Genomic DNA, 19966 nt, shown 5'->3' on the forward strand with positions numbered 1-19966 from the left:
GAAAGGTTTTATTTTGTTTTAGTTTTGGGTAGCTTTTTTTGTAATATAACTTCTTGATAATAATTCAGTGTAATTGCCATTACTTATTTTTATTTGTTTGATTCCTAATTTGTTAGATAATGAAACTCTACATGCATCCATGATTGTAATTAATATAGGTAGTTTATTTAAGAAAAGAAATTTTTTCTTCTTTCTTTAAACCTAGTCCAAGTTTTTCTTTGAGAGTATCTTGCTTTTAGGAAGAAAAAGCATTAGAAAACATAGGGAGTAATAGCCTAAGAGAAGGCACTTGATTTCACCCTAATTCTCAAGTCTATCGTGCCCTTAGTTTTTAGGAATATTGTTATAAAAGATAGATTACAAAGCTTCTGAGTGTTATACAATAGCTAAATGAGATTAGACAGTTTTTATTATACCTGTTAATTTCTTTCCAATATTTTTCATAGGTTGCAGACTATATTCCTCAACTGGCCAAATTCAGTCCTGACCTGTGGGGTGTGTCTGTTTGTACAGTAGATGGACAGAGGTGCGTTTATTTCAAATCTATGAAAACCAACTTTAAGCCTTAACTTTTGAGTAACAATGAGCATGATGTAGAGAGGACCATCTTGTATAATAGATAATAATTCTGAGAACAATTTCAAGAAGATAAATAAGTTTATATTATAATGTAAAAAAACTGAGCTGAAACAGTAATTTTATGTTAAAATTTTGAGGTATTTTTTCCTTCTTATTGACAGCTATAGTCTTATTTGAGTTTTATTCAAGTATCTACAGTTACCTATTCAAGAAATGTAGTCTTGTCAAAACCTGACATTGTTCTTTAATGAACTGACAACTAATAAAATTAGCATATTATTGGTTACTCACCCACCACTATCTTTTTTCCTGATATGGCTGGCATAAGAGTTAAGACCGTACAGCATAGCATATCCCATTATCTATCACTCATTTACAGAGTGAAAAGTCTGTTGCAAAATATGGAGGATTTCATGAAGTTCATGAAAGCCATGTTTGGGAAATGTCTTATTGCAGGCAAAGCTGCTGACAGAATTATAAGAAGGATAGTGATGTGATGAAGGCATTTTTAAAGAAAATGATTTTATTTAAAAAAGAATTAAGAGAGGCCCTGGAAAAAATGATGAAGTTCTGGAATATTTTTTCAAGAATGACCCTTTTTTATTGTGCTTAAAGTTAGACATAAAGATTTATTATCAAGTTGTAACTTGATTTTATCAGAAAAATTATTCCATAAAAGAAAAATCGATATTTTCTCACTCATTTAAAGACTTAGAGATGCAATCTTTTAGTTTTTAGGTTTGTTCTTTTTTATTAAAATATAGCCGAAATAAAAGGTATACAACTTATAAGTGTGTATAGAGCTTGATGAGTTTATATCAGAGAGATTATTTTACCCTAAATTTTGTTAAGACAAGTCATATAATTCTAAAAGTTTAGATTTTATTTTTTAAGATAATGTTCCATTTAAATTTTTTTCCCTTTACTTGTAAATTTTGATCTCTTTGGTGCATTCATTTTAAGTTTTTTTTTTTTTTAAATTTTTGAGTGGTTATCTTAAACTATTTGCAATAAAAAGTGTATGGTTTAGCCTATTTACTTTGAAAATTAGGAATCTGAGGCCCATGGTTGACATGATATTGGCAAAGGTGAAACAAGAACCTAGGTCTCTTAACTTCTAATCCATTTTTTCCATTGTTATAGGCTTTTATCCTAAATTGGGTCCATAAAATGTACAGATTACTCATGGTATTGTAACTTAGTGTTAGATTTATAAGGTTTATAAAACCAATGCTGTTTTTTCTAATGGGAATTGGAAGTAGATGTGATTCACAAGATGAGGCATTTATTGATAAGGTGTCAGATACTAGTATTCAGTCTACACTGAGTGCTGTTTAATTCTTAAACTAAACATGTTTTAACCAAGATGAATACCGTCTAAAAGGACTAGTTCACTTTGTGACTGAATACAGGTAGGAGTAATTAGGGAAGTACCTTCTTTCCTTCAAAGGAAAATTTCCACATTACTTATTAATTTCCTAATTCAGAACTATTATTTTACCACTTGAATATAAGCTTTTGCCTTTTTTTTTGCGGTATCACTTTTAAAATAAAAATATTTATTCTTTAATACCAAAGTGAACTTTGTGTTGAATTATGCTTTATAAATTGGAATTAACATGTATAAAAAATAACTCTAGTTATGCAGTTATTTTTTTCCCCATTTGATGTTAATTATCTCTAAAATTTACTTTTACACAGGCATTCTATTGGAGATACCAAAGTTCCCTTTTGTCTTCAGTCCTGTGTAAAACCTTTGAAATATGCCATTGCTGTTAATGATCTTGGAACTGAATATGTGCATCGATATGTTGGGAAAGAGCCAAGTGGATTAAGATTTAACAAACTGTTTTTAAATGAAGATGGTAAGAATTACCTACAAGTTGGTTGAAAAATAAATATTTCACTTTTTAAAGTAAATCTAAGTAATTAAATTTTTTTTTTGCAGAAATTAAAAATAGTCCCACATTGTTTTCTACTCATAATAAAATTTCTGTGAAATCCATAGAGAGTTTAATCGCCTACTTTTTAAATTTTTAGGCATTTCCTACTACTGGAGAATATGCTAGGGAGAAGATGGGGTAAGGAGTAAGAATTGTACTTACAAGAACCTGTAGGGATATATCTTGTAGAAAAATTTCAAAATTTCTAGAATTTGCTTAAAAATCATTCAACGGAGGCAGGTGGGAATACTAGGTATGATTATTACTATGTTGGTAATTATTGCTGCTAAATAATTCTATTTGGCAAAGATGAAACAAACACCTAGGTTTTTTAGTTGGTTTTTCTTTCATTGTTTCAGGCTTTTGTCCTCATTTTATACCTGTAAAATGTGCAAAGAGTTAACTGTGCGATTGAATTAAATGTTGGGTGCCATGAAAGCACATAAGGAAATGAGATGACATGGCTTTATCCCATGTAGCAAATTGGTATACCACACTGGTGTTCATCCGTCACTCAGGGGAAGGGTCTATATTGAACTGAATATAAATTTGAGGGTATATAATGTTCATATACTATTTACTTTTGAATATAGTACATATTTAAAAACTTCCATCATAAAAAGTTTAAATGGAAACCATTGAGATAGTGGCTGAATTTGTTATTGTGTGTGTGTATTTGGTCTTTCTCTTTCATAACTTTTAATTATTTGAAAGATATGTCTGATTAAATAAAGATATGTCTGATTAAACAAGACATTATTTTGCAGGAATTGTAAAGATAAGAGAGGACAAAGGTAGTTAGTACTTTAATCTGATAGTAATTTTAAAACTAAACGTCAAACTGTTGTAAGCTAGATTATACTTTATTCCTATGAGTTGGTATCTGTTTTTTAATCTTTCAAGCATATGTGAGGTTCCTGATTGATAAGATATGGAATAAAGTAAGACTGAAGAAAGTAAGAACTTAAGATTGCAATAACTGTTGTAAGAAATATACTTTTATATTTTTTTCTTTGTGCTGGATAAAAAATGAAATGTGTCTTTCTCTTTTGTTTTTTATTTTGAGACAGGGTCTTGCCAAGTTGCTTAGAACCTCATTAGGTTTTTGAGGCTGGTCTCATACTCAAAATCCTCCTGCCTCAGCCTTCTAAACAGCTGGGATTATAAAAGTGCACCAATTTGTGTGTGTGTGGGGATGGATACCAGGGATTGAACTCAGGGGCACTCAACCACTGAGCCACATCCCTGTTTTGTATTTTGTTTAGAGACAGGGTCTCACTTAGCTAGCTGCTGAGTGCCTTGCTTTTGCTGAATCTGCCTTTGAACTTGCAATCCTCCTGCCTTAGCCTCCTGAGCTGCTGGGATTATAAGAGGTGGCGCCTGGCTTGTTTTGTTGTTGTTGTTATTATTATTATTTTTTTCGGTACTGAGGATTGAACCCAGGGCCTTGTGCATACCAGGCAAGCACTCTACCAACTGAGCTATATCCTTAGCCCTGTTTTATTATTTTTTAAAATGAAGCTATGACTTATAGTTTCTTATTTCTCTTCCAATTTTTTATAGGAATTTCATTACCTCACTTTTTTTTAACTTTTTTTTTCAAATTAGTTTTACATGACAGCAGAATGCATTTCATTTCATTGTACACAAATGTAGCACAACTTTTTATTTCTCTAGTTGTACACAATGTAGAGTCGCACCATTTGTGCTTCTTCCAGTTTTTTAGAGCAATTATGTTCTCTTATCAATTTTACCCTAAACTTTTTACCTGATTCAATGCAGATTTGTGTAAATTATCATCTTCAGTAATGGTGGCATACAGAAGCAGTTTATTTATTAAACTCATTGACATCCAGGTTTAATATTGAAAATTTAATACTTTTACTCTAATAAGATAAAATGTTTTATAAAAAATTGTACTCTTGTATGAAAAGCAAAGGAGAATAGTTTAGGTGATTCTGGTGAATTGATTAATTTTGAGAGACATATTTAAAGAGCAGAAAATAACAAATGTAGGAATTTGAATGTTTTAAGTATTTCAGAAACAAAATAAAATAGGACTTGGGGTAATGTATTTAAGATTTTAAGTAAGTTTTTTTGGCATGTACATGTATGGTTTTAGAAATATGATTTATTGATACTATAATTTATATAAGAAAAAAATCATGAAAAGAACTTGGGATTTTAGCACTGGTTTACAGTAAAAACTGCAATATAAAGTTTAATGAGGTTTTACCTTGGTATTCCTAGACTTTTTCTAAACTTGAGTTAATACCAGGAGTTTTGAAAATAATGCTAAAATAAAGGCCTCACTAAGCCAGTCCTTCCTGATTTCTATATTGTTTCTGTACTCTTGAGTCTTGGTTTAGATCAGCCCAAGCAAGACACAATTTGAAGATCTTATTTACATTTAAAATTTCAAGGGTAGATTCGTGGTGAAACGACATACTGTATGAATTCATTTGTGTCTGTGTATCTAGCATTATTAAAATTTAAAAAATAAATTTGGTAATAATGCCCTAATTTTATGATTGGGACAATAAACTAAGATTAATCTGAATATAATGAATAGATAAAGAAATTATGGTTGTTATTCTTTTTTTAAAATATTATTTTTAGTGATGAACACAGCATATTTATTTATTTGAATTTTTTTAGCTGTAGATGTACACAAACCTTTATTTTGTTTATTTATTTTTCACGTGGTGCTGAGGATTAAACCCAATGCCTTACACTTATTAGACAAGTGCTCTACCAGTGAGCCACAATCCCAGACCCTATTTATTTATTTTTATGCAGTGCTGAGGATCGAACCCAGTGCCTCACATGTGCGATTCAAGCGCTCCACCACTGAGCCACAACCTCAGCTGGGTACACACAGCCATGCTAACTACCGTTCTAATCTCTGCTTCTGAGTTCAACTTTTTAAAATTCCATATACAAATGAGATCATGCAGAATTTGTTTTTCTGTGCCTAGTTTATTTCACATAATATCCTCCAGATTTAACCATGTTATTGTAAATGATTATTTCCTTATTTTTTAAGGGTTAATAATATTCCATTGTGTATACATATCTCATTTTTATTATTCATTCATCCATTGATAGACATTTAGTTTGATTCCATATCTCAGCTGTTGTGAATAGTGTTTTAGTGAATATGGTAGGGCATATCTCTCTTCAGTATCAGGATTGGATTATAAATACACCCAGTGGTGGGATGGCAAGGTCCAAAATGCACAATTTTAAAAGCATAACTACCAAATCACAGTGAAAGAAACTAGGCTGTAATTTATTCATTGTTATGATCTCTTGAATTTTTTTAATTAAAAAAATGTCTGCTACATCGATGTTCATAGCAGCACAATTCACAATTGCTAGACTGTGGAACCAACCCAGATGCCCTTCAATAGATGAATGGATAAAAAAAATGTGGCATTTATACACCATGGAGTATTACGCAGCACTAAAAAATGACAAAATCATAGAATTTGCAGGGAAATGGATGGCACTAGAGCAGATTATGCTTAGTGAAGCTAGCCAATCCCTAAAAAACAAATACCAAATGTCTTCTTTGATATAATGAGAGCAACTAAGAACAGAGCAGGGAGGAAGAGCAGGAAGAAAAGATTAACATTAAACAGATACATGAGGTGGGATGGAAAGGGAGAGAAAAGGGAAATTGCATGGTAATGGAGGGAGACCCTCATTGTTATACAAAATTACATATAAGAGGTTGTGAGGGGAATGGGAAAATAAACAAGGAGAGATATGAATTACAGTGGATGTGGTAGAGAGAGAAGATGGGAGGGGAGGGAGGGGGGATGGTAGAGGATAGGAAAGGTAGCAGAATACAACAGTTACTAATAGGGCATTATGTAAAAATGTGGATGTGTAACCGATGTGATTCTGCAATCTGTATTTGGGGTAAAATTGGGAGTTCATAACCAACTTGAATCTAATGTATGAAATATGATATGTCAAGAGCTTTATAATGTTTTGAACAACCAATAAAAAAAATTAAAAAAAAATGTGTGACAGTTTTAATGAGATAAATTACATATAACACAACTCACCCATTTAAAGTATACAGTTCATTGGCTTTTACTGTATTCACAGAGTTGTGCAATCATTATTACTATTATCCATTTTAGAGCACTTCCATCACTCCCTAAAGAAATCTCTTACCCTTTAGCCATTATTCCTCATTCTCTTCTACTCCAGGAAACTAGTAATCTACTTTCTGTTCTTATAGATTTATCTGTTTGGGAAATTTCATATAAATGCAGTCATATAATATTTGCTCTTTTATGACTGGCTTTTTAAAATGATGTTTTAAGATTTATCCATGGCATAGCTTTATTCCTTTTTTCTAATATTCCATTGTATCTATTTGTTTATCCACTTTTCAGCTGATGGAGCATCTGAGTTGTTTTCATTTTTTAAAATTTTATTAGTAATGTTTCTGTCAACATTTGTATACAAGTTTTTGTATGGACACATTTTAATTTCTCTTGGTGTTATACCCAGGAGTGGAATTGCTTTATATGTTAACTCTGTTTAACGGGACTAGTAATATAGAGATAACTTATATACTGTGCTAGCTTTGTCAAGTTAGATAAGGACTTGTTCCTTAAGAAATAAATCACTGCTGCAAACAGATAAATTAGGAATAATGCTTACAAATAGATATTTTCACTGCTCTCAAGAATTTTGTGTTTGACATTTTTGCTGTGCAATAATTGAGGATGTAATCAGTTGAGATTTGAAAATTCTCCTTATTGTAAGAAGTAGAATAGATAACATTTTGGTTGAACTTAAAATTTTAAGTAACTTTTAAAAAACTGTGCAAGAGAACATCCTTATGTCCAGAAGTATAGGAAACGATATGATTTACATACACTGTAATCTTACTCTCTTATGTGTATCACTTGTGTTTCTTTTGTTCTGTGTAGGTATGTATTTATACATAGGCACAAGAATAAAATACTTTTTTTTAAAAGCAAAATTGGGATCACACCACATGTGTTTTTCAAGATTATTTTTAATATATTGAGTGCTTTGGTGGGTATCAAACATTTTCTGAGCATCTCATGTGTTTTAGAGTTATAAGTTCCTATTATTACCTTGTTCACAAAGGAGAAAATTGAGATGGGATTCGTTTACTTGCCTAGGGACTGAGGGCCACATAACTGGTGAATGTGAGTTAGGAAATTTGGATATATTTTTATATTATTACTTCCTGAATCTGTATATGAATCCTTGCTTGACTATATGACTATTAGAACAAAGTCCTAAAAATAAAGCACTGGTTTGATATGTAACTGATTTCAAAATATGAACTTCCTCCAAGAAAACAGCTACTATATAATAGACTTATGTTTAAAAGAGTTAATGTTTATGAGAAGTACATCAAAGAAAATAGTACTATAGTGAAATGCCATTATTGCTTTTATATTTTACAGATAAACCACACAATCCTATGGTAAATGCTGGAGCAATTGTTGTGACTTCATTAATAAAGGTAAGATGTTGATGTTTCTTTTAATCTAGTAAACTTTTTGTAATAACTAAGGCATAAAGATGAATCTTGGATTGTTTAGGTAGGGCTATGAAAATTTTTCTCTTAGTGTTAAAAAATTAATATTGTGGTACAGGGTTAGAATTTTGATTTATTCCAAAATAAATAATGTCATAATTTAAAGGCAAAATTTAAAGCAGATGACTCATTGTAAATCCCAAGAATTAGTTACCTCTTGACTTGAAGATCTGGCAAAGATTTAAAAAGTCTGCTGAACAATAAGCACAGAGGTTTTTGTTCTTAAATTTTTCGTATTTTTTTAAATTTCTCTTCCTTTTGGCTCTTCTAGAATGAACAGGTGTTAGAATTAAATCATTTTATTGCCTAATGTTTATTATTAGCATATGTAAGAACAAATGTTCTAATAGTTTGTGTTTAAGACAAAGTACATTTACTATTGAATATTCTCAAGTGTTTCATACTCTCATGAGCTGGAATCACAGTTTTCATTTGAAATTGTTTCATTTGCTTTACTTAAACCATGCCATAATTAAGATAAGCAAGGCTTATTCCAATTATTAAGTTATGTTATTTTTCTTATGCCTTGACATTTACATTGTTTGTTTTTTTTTTCTTTTTTTAGTGTTTGGTTTGCCTTAATAATTGGAAGCTGTGATGTTTTTAAATGTTTAAAGTGTTTGAAAATGGTTCAATTGTATGATAGATTTTTTCTATCACACAATTTTAGATTTTGATTTTTAATTCTAGTTATAAATTCTACTTATTGAAATAAATTTTATTTGTGTTTGGAACATTTATATACTTTCTTTAGTAACTGTGTATTTATTTCAAGTTAGAATAAAAACATAATGGCTTTGTAAATACATTATTATGGATGGAGGTACGTTGGTTGAATAAGCAATGTGCAAGGATAAATGATACCCTTGGCCCAGTTCACAAATTCATCTTAATTTGTATACAAGAAACTCTATCTTAACTCTCATGAGTTTTATAACTTTATGAGGAAAAAATTTTAAAATAGAAGACTACTATCTTAAGAATATATGTGTTTAGTTGCTATTATGGGGGCAAATGCTTTATTAAGATTGACATATTTAATTCTTAAAATTTTAATGAAGTAGATATTATAGTCAAATATTTTTAAATGTAACTAATTTTCATAGGTTGTGGAAATTTGTCACTTCCTTCATTACATATAGGTGTTGATGGCTATTTTACTAAGAAAGTTTTCATTCTGAGGTGAAAGAAACTATAGAAAATGGCAATGCAATTATGTGCAAGGTATAATTATGCCTTTAGGTAGCTTACATTGTAGTATGGAGTATACACAAGTAAATGGGCCCTTATAATTAAATTCAGTAAATGTTATGATAAGCAAGTCTCAGTAATAATTTATATTTGAACAAGTAATTCAAAAGTAAGGAAAATTATTATAGTATAATGTGTGTGTTAGTGCTTGATTTTAAAAACATTAGCATGGTTCTCAACCACTTCTGGTCTTTTCCAGAAAACTGTCCACATATTATGATTTTACGTAGATTTTAGGGGGTTCACAGATCATTGGAAGACCCAGCTTCTCCTCTAACACTGAAGAAAGAATAACATAGCACACCAATAGCATTTTCAAGAAAGGGCATATGTGAATGATTAATGGAATACTTCCTTAACTGCATGCAGTCAAAAATCGTTTTGTTTAATGATTCATGGGTTTAGTCCACTGAACTGAAATGCTGCATGTGGTAATTGCATGTCTGGTCATATCATGCCATCACTTCATTAGTTTCACTATCCATGTTCAGTTATAAATGATAAGCTAAACATTGAACCACATTATTACAATTAGAAACATGGAGCAATCAGAAACAGTTAAATACACACACCCCTAACATAATTGTGGTTAAGTGATCAGTAGTGCAAAAGTTTAACTGAGTCATCCTAAATTTGCAAATTTGATCAGTGATTTTAAATTATAAAAATTAAAATTTACTGACAAAGTCAGAAATTAGCTTTTGAGATATGGATCACTTTCTTTGAGTTTTTTTTTTGTTGTTGTTGTTGTTTGTTTGTTTTAGAATGTGTATCAAAGTGTTATTTTTTTTTAACCAAAGTTTATATAAATCTTGGAGTGTACAGCCTGAGTACAATCCTGTGTAAAAACCAACTGCCCTTTTAAAGGTCCCTGACCTTTTATATATTTAAAATTTTTTTGTAGTTGTAGATGGACAGAATGACTTTATTTTGTTTATTTTTTTTGTGGTGGTAAGGATTGAACGCAGTGCCTCACACTTGCTAGGCAAGCACTCTGCCACTGAGATATAGCCCCAGCACCCTGACTGGGACCTTTTAAAGAAATAATTTGATATTTTATATAAATACCTGTATGTGATCTCTACAAGCTAAATGATCACATTATATTTACCAATTGGTAATGGTTGGAAATTCAAGTAGTAAACCATAGCCAAAAGCCCCTTAGAAGTTGTCAAGCCTAGTCCTCTTTGTATACCTCAGGAAACAAGAGTGACAGGTTTCACCGACAGTAGAATGGGCTTTCGACTAAATCTCTCAATATTCTGTTTATTATTGGAATTTACTGTGCCATTTTTAACATAGGTGTTTGTTGTTTCACTTGATGACATTTGACTTGAACTAGTATAGTTTACACTGTCCAGAAAAAGCAGAAATATGACTTTCTTAATCTGTTACTTATACAGAAGATACTGATTGTTGACTTAAAAAATGCATCTGTTTTTTAGGGGGTATATGTAGTTATAGAATATAAGTCAGTTCCTGCTCTCTGTAAGGAAATAGGACCTTCCCAAGGACCTTGTATTTTAGGGCCTTGTAAAGTATGGATATTTTATCATGGCTACTAAGTTGCAAATTCTATTTTTATCTCTTTTAGTTGACTTTAGGGTTGTTTGTGATCTTTTTTTTCATTCAAAATTCAGGGCTTTATTATTGTGTCATTGAAACATTTGTCCTAATGTTACTCCCCTCCCAAAACTTAAAAAAAAGAAAGAAAACAAATTAAGTAGAGTCTTTCGTGAGACTCTTTATTTCATAATTTTGTAGTATTGATATTTTTTCCTTGTAGGATTGGTGGTGATCCTCAGGAAATGGGGGAAGAGGCAGAACAAATGTTCAAAAGGATTAGCAGATTGTGGAAAAAAGGAGAATTTGGACAGAAGGAACCTGTTGCATAAATTCTTAACTACTAAGCTTATAGGAAAACTCCAATATTTAAAATTTTAAACAAAGCTGTATAGGTAAATACCTTTTTAAAAACAAATGTCATTTTATACTTAAAATGCACATAATTTTAAAAAAAATAAGGGTTACAATACGTCCTCACTTATTCTCTATGGTAGCTACTAACATTAAAGGAATACTTTTTGTTGCAGTCTGTTTTATTTGATGATGTTGATAATGTATGATTGCTTGATTTAAAGAAAAGAATAAAATAAATTTGAAAGGAATATAGATAATGTCTAGGAGAAATAGTGGTATCTTTATTGTAATTTTTTATCTTTTCACTGGTAAAAGTTTCACCTAGTTTTAGTTTAAAAGTTAGTCTGATAACTTAAGGGTTAGAGTGGGAAGATGAGGGCAACATACTGCGAAATAATTGTTACACTTTTGTTTTTTTTTAAATTTTAGAAATAGAGTAAGATACATTATCTTCCATGTTTATATGACTATTCTAGTGGTAGTTTCCAGTTTTTATCATTTGAAGAACTTTATTTTTCTTAAAAATCAGAAATGTTTTTGAATTTAAAAAATTGAGTTATTTTTCTCTTTAAACAATTTAATCATCTCTATGAAATATCAAGACAAGTTTAGCTAATGTATATATAATCCTCCATTTGGTCATGATTGGATTTGTGTATTGGCCACATTTTTAGGGAGGTTTGTGACTCTAGAGAGTAATGGATGATATCTTGAACTTGGTAACATTTGGAAGACAAGATTTTATATATATGTGTATATATATATATTTTTTTTCTTTTAAACTTCAGTTTATGTTAGTGACACTTTTGAGAATAAAATACAAGAGAATTTTACCAACTGAATCCACTATTTTTTTTTATTTTTAGGGCTAATCTATGAAAACACTAGAGCTAGAACAATTTTTTTTTTTTTTTTTTACCTGTAACATCTGTTTTTAATTCACCTAGTACAGTTGAACTTTAAAGCATTTTCTGTGGCAAGAGTAAATCAAGCATATTTTATAAAATCCTTTTCAGTTATCTCTTTGCCTTTTTCCTCTACGATCTCTAATTTTAGTTGATTTTCACCACCCTACTTTATGAATGTAATCTAGTTTATTATAAAATAACTCTGATTAATGTATTGACTTTAGTTGAGCCAATTCTTATATTAAATTTCTGGGAGATGTCTTTGTTAATAGTGATATGAATTAATTGTTGAATACATTGTGAAAAAACAGTGTAAAAAAACCCTCTCCAATATAATTATATAATTCTTCTCATAGATATTATTGAAGTTCAGTGCCTCTTTATTAAATTTTCACTCATAATTTTCTTTAAAGAATGTAAATTCTGTAAATTGATAGGTATACTTAAAGAAAAATAACTTTGTATAATTTTCTGGTATCAGGATCTGATTACCCTTTTTACGCAAACCACATGATTTGCTTTTAAAAGGCATGTGATAAATTGATTAGAAATTTTAGTAAATATATATATATTTTGGGCGGGGTGTGGGTACCAGGGATTGAACTCAGGGGCACTTAACTACTGAACCGAGTCCCCAGCCCTATTTTGTATTTTATTTAGAGACAGGGTCTCACCGAGTTGCTAAGTGCCTTGCTTTTGGTGAGCTGATTTTGAACTTTTGGTCTTCTTGCCTCAGCCTCCTGAGCCCCTGGGATTACAGGTGTGTGCCACTGCACCCAGCCAGTAAATATATTTTGCCCAATTTAAATGTTCCTACTATATTTACTACAGATTATTGTAACTTTTTCAAAATTAAATTAACACAGTATCTAATAATGCTTGTGTTGTGATCTTCAAACTGGTATAAATATATCCCTGGATACATGAAGGAAAAAAGTACATGGATAATTTAAGATAATTAGTTTCCAGTATATTTCCATATGTACCTTTCTTAAAATTAATTTGTCTATGATCTAGGTGTCATCCTGTTCTCAAAAACAGTCATACTCATGTGTCCTAAATTTTATTATGGTGCACTGCTTTGGTTTATTAAAAACCTCTTGGATACCATAAGAGGGAACATTTTGAAATACCGAAGTCAGTGGTATTGAGTATGTGAATCAGAGTAATGATTGATACGTCCTATTGTATTTCCAGTTCTTTGTTTCCAATCAAACTGAATGAGGATTTAAGTGAATTGTCAGGTAATAGGAGTAGTGTAATTTTTGAGGATAAGTTATTGTGTGAATTCTGTTGTGATGAGGTAGGTGACTTTTGACTTGGTGAGATAACAGGTGTATAAAGAAATGGGTGACATTACCAGAAACAAACCTTTTTCTATTTTAGTCTGCTCATGTATTTTAAGCTTGGTTTTTCAACTCACATATCTGTAAAAATTAAAAATAAGAAGGAAATCAGTTCCCATCTTACTTTATCAGTAGAAAATATTGATGTATGAATTAAAAATCAATGACTATTTCAAAGGGGAAAGAAAATACTCAAGAACAATCTTGTAAAATAGTATAGATTGTTATTGATTCAATTTTTTCCCTTTAACTTTTAACTAAAAGAATTCAAACATATACAACATAACAGAATAATATGACCAGCCACATTGTACCTACTCTTAGCCTAAGGGTAGGCACATGAAATCTTTCTAAGAGATACAGAGGCATATGTATTTTATTGACTTCAGTTAAATGCAATTTCCAGGTAGATAATAATGGTAAATGTTAATCAAATGTCTTTACACTTAAGTGGAGAAATTTGGAGGAGAAACATTACTTTAGTCTACATAATCATTCATTATTCTATTTTGCCCTATCTACATACTCTACCCAGGGCATTTTGAGTAGTTTATTAAAAGTATTGTATAATGATAGATATTGGTTAATAGTCATTGTTTCTTAAAAACAACATAAAAGCAAACCTTAAGTGTACTTTAACTGAGTAAGCCACGAACTTGACCAAGTATGTGATATGTGACCACAGTCTAGAATTGAAATGGTTTTCTATTAAACATGAGAGCTCAATAAGGAAAACTTGTATTACATTTTCATAGTGTACAGTTTAGGTCAGAGAATGAAAGTTCAATATAACTTGTTTACTTTATATTGATTAATTGTATAACCAGTAATTATCCATGTGACATCCCAGTGCAAATGCTGACATCCTTTTCCAATCAAAGAGTTGTTTTTTTTTTTCTTTCTTTTTTTTTTTGTGCTTTTTCTAAGGTTAAAAAGGTTTTTGTGGCTTAAATGTTGTTACATATTTTACAGCATTAGGACTATGGAATATTTTGACAACTGCAACAGTTCAATGAAGTTGGTAATTTCTTCTTTTAATTATTTTTCATTGAACAGCTTTGGAGTACATTTCTTCATTTAATTTCTGCTATTTTATAAGGAGAGAAAGCTTAAAATATATCAAAGGATGCTTTACATTAAATATGTAGATAGGGATTACAATCTGACTGTTGCTAAATTACCTTATCTTAAATTTTGTTAATGCCTAATTTTGATGCAGTATTGTGGTGTTCTTTCCAATTATTGATTGTATATGTGTGATTGCACTTCTTTCTTATGTAAGTTGATTTGTAGGGTTTCACATATTATCAGCCATACCCTCATCTTCTCGTAAGTGGAGAATGAATCTGGCTTTATTTAATTAAACAGTACTCTGGAACACGTTTTCTTCCCATAATAGGACTTGAAAATATATGTTTTGGATTTTTTGAGGGTAAATATGTTTTAAAAACTAGTTGTCAAATTATTTTATTTTAAGCCTGTTTTAGAAATTAGAGATGTATTGTTTCTCTTGGGTGCATATCACCAATTAATACGTTTGATTTCAGATCTACAACTTACTGCTTTGTAAACTTCGCCGAGGTAAAATGAAACCATTTGGCTCCTTGAACTGATCTACATTACATAGGTTTTTCCTAATGACCTAATGACATTTGCAGTAGATAACTGTCAGAAATAGAAGTGATGAAACAATACATCTTCCACACTCTCAATTGGCATAATGTGAAATACAATTATGGCTAATTTTTAGAGACTATGAAATATAGTTTTTTAAGTTCAAGTATTATTATAAAAAATGAAAAAAATATTAAGGGTAGAGCTTTTTCCACACTACTAAATGTATCCAGAATGTTTACATATTGTAGAATTATAAGAGATTAGTCAGTTTTGCAACATAACTCATTTTTTCTAATTCAATTAATATTGGTTTAAGGTTTTTAAAAAATATAAATAGATTATTCTTAATTGAAATTATTGTTTATATATGCTTAAATCTTTTTAAGGTGAAACTTTATTTTAAGTTTTTTAAAATATGAAATTAAATAACAAACAGTTTGTCAGATTATGTACTGTCATGACAGATAAGGGAATTTCAGGATAACTTGGGTATAAAATTCTGTAAATTGGGTTGAGTAAAGATATACTTAAAATAAAGCATTCCCTTTGTAATTTTGATTTTTTTTCTCTCAACATATGGGTGTTAAAGAACATGTAAAAATGTTTAAATATTAAATTACTTTAGAAGTATTTCCTAGTTTTAAAAGTACTAATGCATTGTATTAATTATAATGGTAGCTATTTGAAATTTTATATTATGTTAGCTTGAAACTTAACTCTGGTGGTGTGTATATTAACATATTTATATCTTGTTTCTTCACAGCAAGGAGTAAATAATGCTGAAAAATTTGATTATGTAAGTGCATTATAAAATTCCATTTTCATTCTACATTCTTTATATATTTGTTTTTGGTTACTAATACGTCCTAATTTTGGTTTATAGGTGATGCAGTTTTTGAATAAGATGGCTGGTAATGAATATGTTGGATTCAGTAATGCAACGTGAGTCTGATTTGTGGCTTAGGATTTTATAGTTGGTCAGGCCTCTTTAACAAAATAATCCAGATTATAGAATTTTATTTTTAATACTGCTTTGTTAACTTCTCCTATATACATTATGTTTATATACAGTAGTATTTTTAGAATTAATGTGCTCTTGATCCTGGGACTTACTTTAGTAAATAAATAATTAAAATTTAATCATAGAAGGAAATAAATGATTTCTAAATTATATGACAGGAACATTTAAAAACGCTTTAAATGGTTTTAATAAATTTCTTATACATAGCCATAGAATCAGGAGGTACCCCAAGTTTACCTCAAATTACTGGCACTTATTCAATTTTCTCTTTGCCTATAATACCTGTCTCACCTCTTTTATCTCTCTGTGCCTAGCTAATGTTATTTTTACTCCAATTTGTTGTTTTGAAATTTTCAGCCTACAAAAAAGTTGTATTTCACTTATACTTATTCTCTGATTAATATTTTGTCTCCTTTTTTCTTACTATTTCTTTTTAGATAGTTAAAAATATGTGCATGTTTAGTGTCCCTCTATTTCTGTCACCACTGCTTAAATTCAACTTTCTGCACTTCTCATTTCTTGATATATCACTCATCTTTTCGTTTTTCCAGTTTCCCAAACAGATGTCACAGTGATCTATTTTATAGAATGTAGATCTAACTAAGTAACTTGTTTGAAAGCCTTCAGGCGCGCCTCTCTCTCTCTCTCTCTCTCTCTCTCTCTCTCTCTCTCTCTGTGTGTGTGTGTGTGTTTAATCAGTTCTAATCAGTTATACATGACAGAATGCTCTTTAATTCATTGTAAACAAATGGAGCACAATTTTTTATTTCTCTGGTTGTACAAGAAGTAGGGTCACACCATTTGTGCCATCATACATGTACCTATGGTAACGATGTCCATCTCATTCCACCATCTATCCTACCCCCATACCCCCTCCCCTCCCACCCCTTTGCCCAATTCAGAGTTCATCCTCTCATCCCATGCCCCACCCCCAACCCCCACCATAAGCATCCACTTATTAGAGAAAACATTTGGCCTTTGGTTTTGGGGGATTGGCTTACTTCACTTAACATGATAGTCTCCAGCTTCAGATTATGTTTTGTGCACAGTCAAGAGTCATTACACTTTTTGGCATTCACTAGTCTTAATAATATGGTCCAATTTCCTTTTCTAGTTTTATGTTTTTCATTCTTCTTCCTATACCACTTCCCAGATACATCAAAATGTTTTTTACTCAATGAAGTTCTGTCTTTTGTACTTTTATAACTTTGTTTTTGCTGCATGGAATTTGCTACTGCCTAGACTTCCCCCTGAAATCTGATAGTCCTGTAGGAGATCCATTTTATCTGTTCTTCTCTCCGTGAAACTTCTGTGGATTTGCTCAGTTGGAATTAACTATTGTACTCTTGGGAAAAGCCGGATTCTATAATTTTCAGTGTATTTTAATGATGGCATGTTTGAGAATTTTAAAATTAGCCTCTTTGTTCATAAAATATGAATATCAGAAAGGACATGAGTTAATTTCTGTCCTTTTATAGCTGAGAAAACTAAGACTGAAAGATTAGCACTTAAGACCTTCTCAAGACCAAATAACAAGCCTGTTGACAGTATTAAAACTAGATAGCTCAAATAGTTCTGAGTCTTAGTTCAGTGTTATTCATACTGTACTTTTCTATACAAAGTAAAGAACATGCGTATTTTTACAGAAAGTAAATAAATGTTTTTTCTTCTAGGTTTCAGTCAGAAAGAGAAAGTGGAGATCGAAATTTTGCAATAGGATACTACTTAAAAGAAAAAAAGGTTTTTAAATTTTTGTTTCTACTTTAGATTGTACTTTTGTTCAATAAAATATGACCACACATGCTAAGAACTCTACAATATCCTTTAAATAAATTCTTATTATTTAAAGTACAGAAGTAGCTGGGTTATGGTAGTAGCCCATGCCTGTAATTCCAGCTATTTGGGAAGACTGAGACAGGATAATCACAAGTTAGAGGCCAGCCTAAGCAACTTAGTGAGACCCTCTCTCAAAATAAAAAATAAAAGAGGCTGGGGATGTAGCTCAGTGGTAGAGAGCCCCTAGGTTCAATACCCAGTGCCTTAAAAAACAAACAAAGCAAAAAACCAATTTTTTGCAATCAAGTTAGTGTTACCAAATTGTTAATGTTATTATTAAATTTTATTTATATTTGGCAGTGTTCAAACATTTGACTAGTTACAGTAATGCAAATTCTGCTTGAGGTTTAGTCCATTGTTTTAAAGTACATTGCCTGATTAGTTGATTATCCTTGATTATTATTATTATTTTTGTGGGGGGGGATTGAACTCAAAGGTGCTTAACCACTGAGCCACGCCCCAGCCCTTTTTTATATCTTATTTAGAGACAGCGTCTTGCTAATGTGCTGAGACTGGCTTTGAACTCAAGATCTTCCTGCCTCAGCCTCCCAAGCCACTGGGATTACAGGCATGTACAACCACGCCTGCTACACTTGAGTTTTAAAAGATTTAAAGTCTTACGTCTAATAACTTGATTTAAGACTCATCAATCAGTTTATCATTGTCAGTTAAACTAGTATCTAGAAATTTATATGATGTTATGTAATGCTACATTGTTTATAGGTTACATACTATTTTGTTCTCAGTTAAAATGAAACTTGTACATTTTAAACTCAATCATGACATACTCCTGTTTTTATATACATGTTTGTTTTTCTGAGTGTTTATGTTTCTAATTGCCTTTCTGTTTTTCAGTGTTTTCCAGAAGGCACAGACATGGTTGGTATACTAGACTTCTATTTCCAGGTAATTTACTGTGATTATATGAACTGTATATATAAATAGATATGACAAGTTTTGTAAATATAACATTTTGCAGATAATCTTTGAAATCTTGATTCTCAGCCATGAAAAATTTCATTTTCCATTGACTTTCCAAAAAAAAAAAAAAAAATTCCTCACAAAAGATAGTCTCATGTTAATATCTCCTAAAAATACATGCTTCAGAATGGAATAGGGAAACATTCTTTCAAAAACTTAAGAAGTGATATGCAATCTTAGAAATTGTATTCCCTTGGTTGTAAGAAGCTATTTATCAGAATGCTGGTATCCAGTGATTTAAAATGTCTGTTTTAGCTGACTTGCTGTCTTTCGTAATCTTTGTTACTACTTTGTTCTGGTTTAATTGGTGCTCAAAGAATAATTGTTTAACTCACTTCCGCAGTGTCACAATTAGTTTTTTCTAAGTTAGAGTAGCTCTCAGTATTCATAGGGTAGCAAGGAGCAGAGACCATGCACATAATCTGATGTGGTATGGTCCTCAATTTAGTATAGTCTTGCTATAATATGAAGCTACATAGTAGACTGTTATTTTTGATATCTAGTTTACCTTACTTTACTTTTGAAGGTACTTTAATCTTAACCGTTTAGTGGTTTTATAGAATCTATATTAGGGAAGTTGATAATGTATCAGGTTTTTATTTGTTCTTTTTAGATATACAGATCAGTATATTTTGACATATTTATATAAATATGAAGTGCATCTTACTCTAGTCAGGATCCCAGTCTTGTAGTGATGTTCATAAAATATGAACAGAATGCTCTGTGGTATATTCATATATATTTCCTTTTCATAGGAAAATTATATCAGATTCATTCCACTTTTTCCTATTCCTGTTCCCTCTCCATTCCCTTCATTCCCCTTTGTATAATCCACTGAACTTCTATTCTCCGCCTCCCCCTTATAGTGTATTAGCATCTGCATATCAGAGAGAACATTCAACCTTTGGTTTCTTAGGATTAGCTTATTTTGCTTAGCATAATACTCTACAGATCCATCCATTTAC

General features: G+C 30.8%; 1 protein-coding gene across 3 annotated transcripts in view; it reads left to right on the plus strand.

The window, feature by feature from the left end:
• Nucleotides 1-19966, plus strand: part of Gls (glutaminase) — a 77253-nt gene that overhangs the window by 19482 nt on the left and 37805 nt on the right. For all 3 annotated transcript variants that reach the window (XM_046447269.2, XM_046447270.2, XM_046447268.2), the window contains exons 5-11: nt 447-526; nt 2281-2444; nt 7988-8046; nt 15927-15959; nt 16047-16105; nt 17858-17924; nt 18876-18926. In XM_046447269.2, the coding sequence (XP_046303225.1) occupies nt 447-526; nt 2281-2444; nt 7988-8046; nt 15927-15959; nt 16047-16105; nt 17858-17924; nt 18876-18926 (513 nt within the window). The remainder of the gene's footprint in view (nt 1-446; nt 527-2280; nt 2445-7987; nt 8047-15926; nt 15960-16046; nt 16106-17857; nt 17925-18875; nt 18927-19966) is intronic.

This window comes from Marmota monax, unplaced genomic scaffold (assembly GCF_021218885.2).
Source record: "Marmota monax isolate L192 unplaced genomic scaffold, Marmota_monax_Labrador192_F-V1.1 WCK01_AAM20220418_F8-fsc00007, whole genome shotgun sequence".
Classification (NCBI taxonomy): Eukaryota; Metazoa; Chordata; class Mammalia; order Rodentia; family Sciuridae; genus Marmota; species Marmota monax.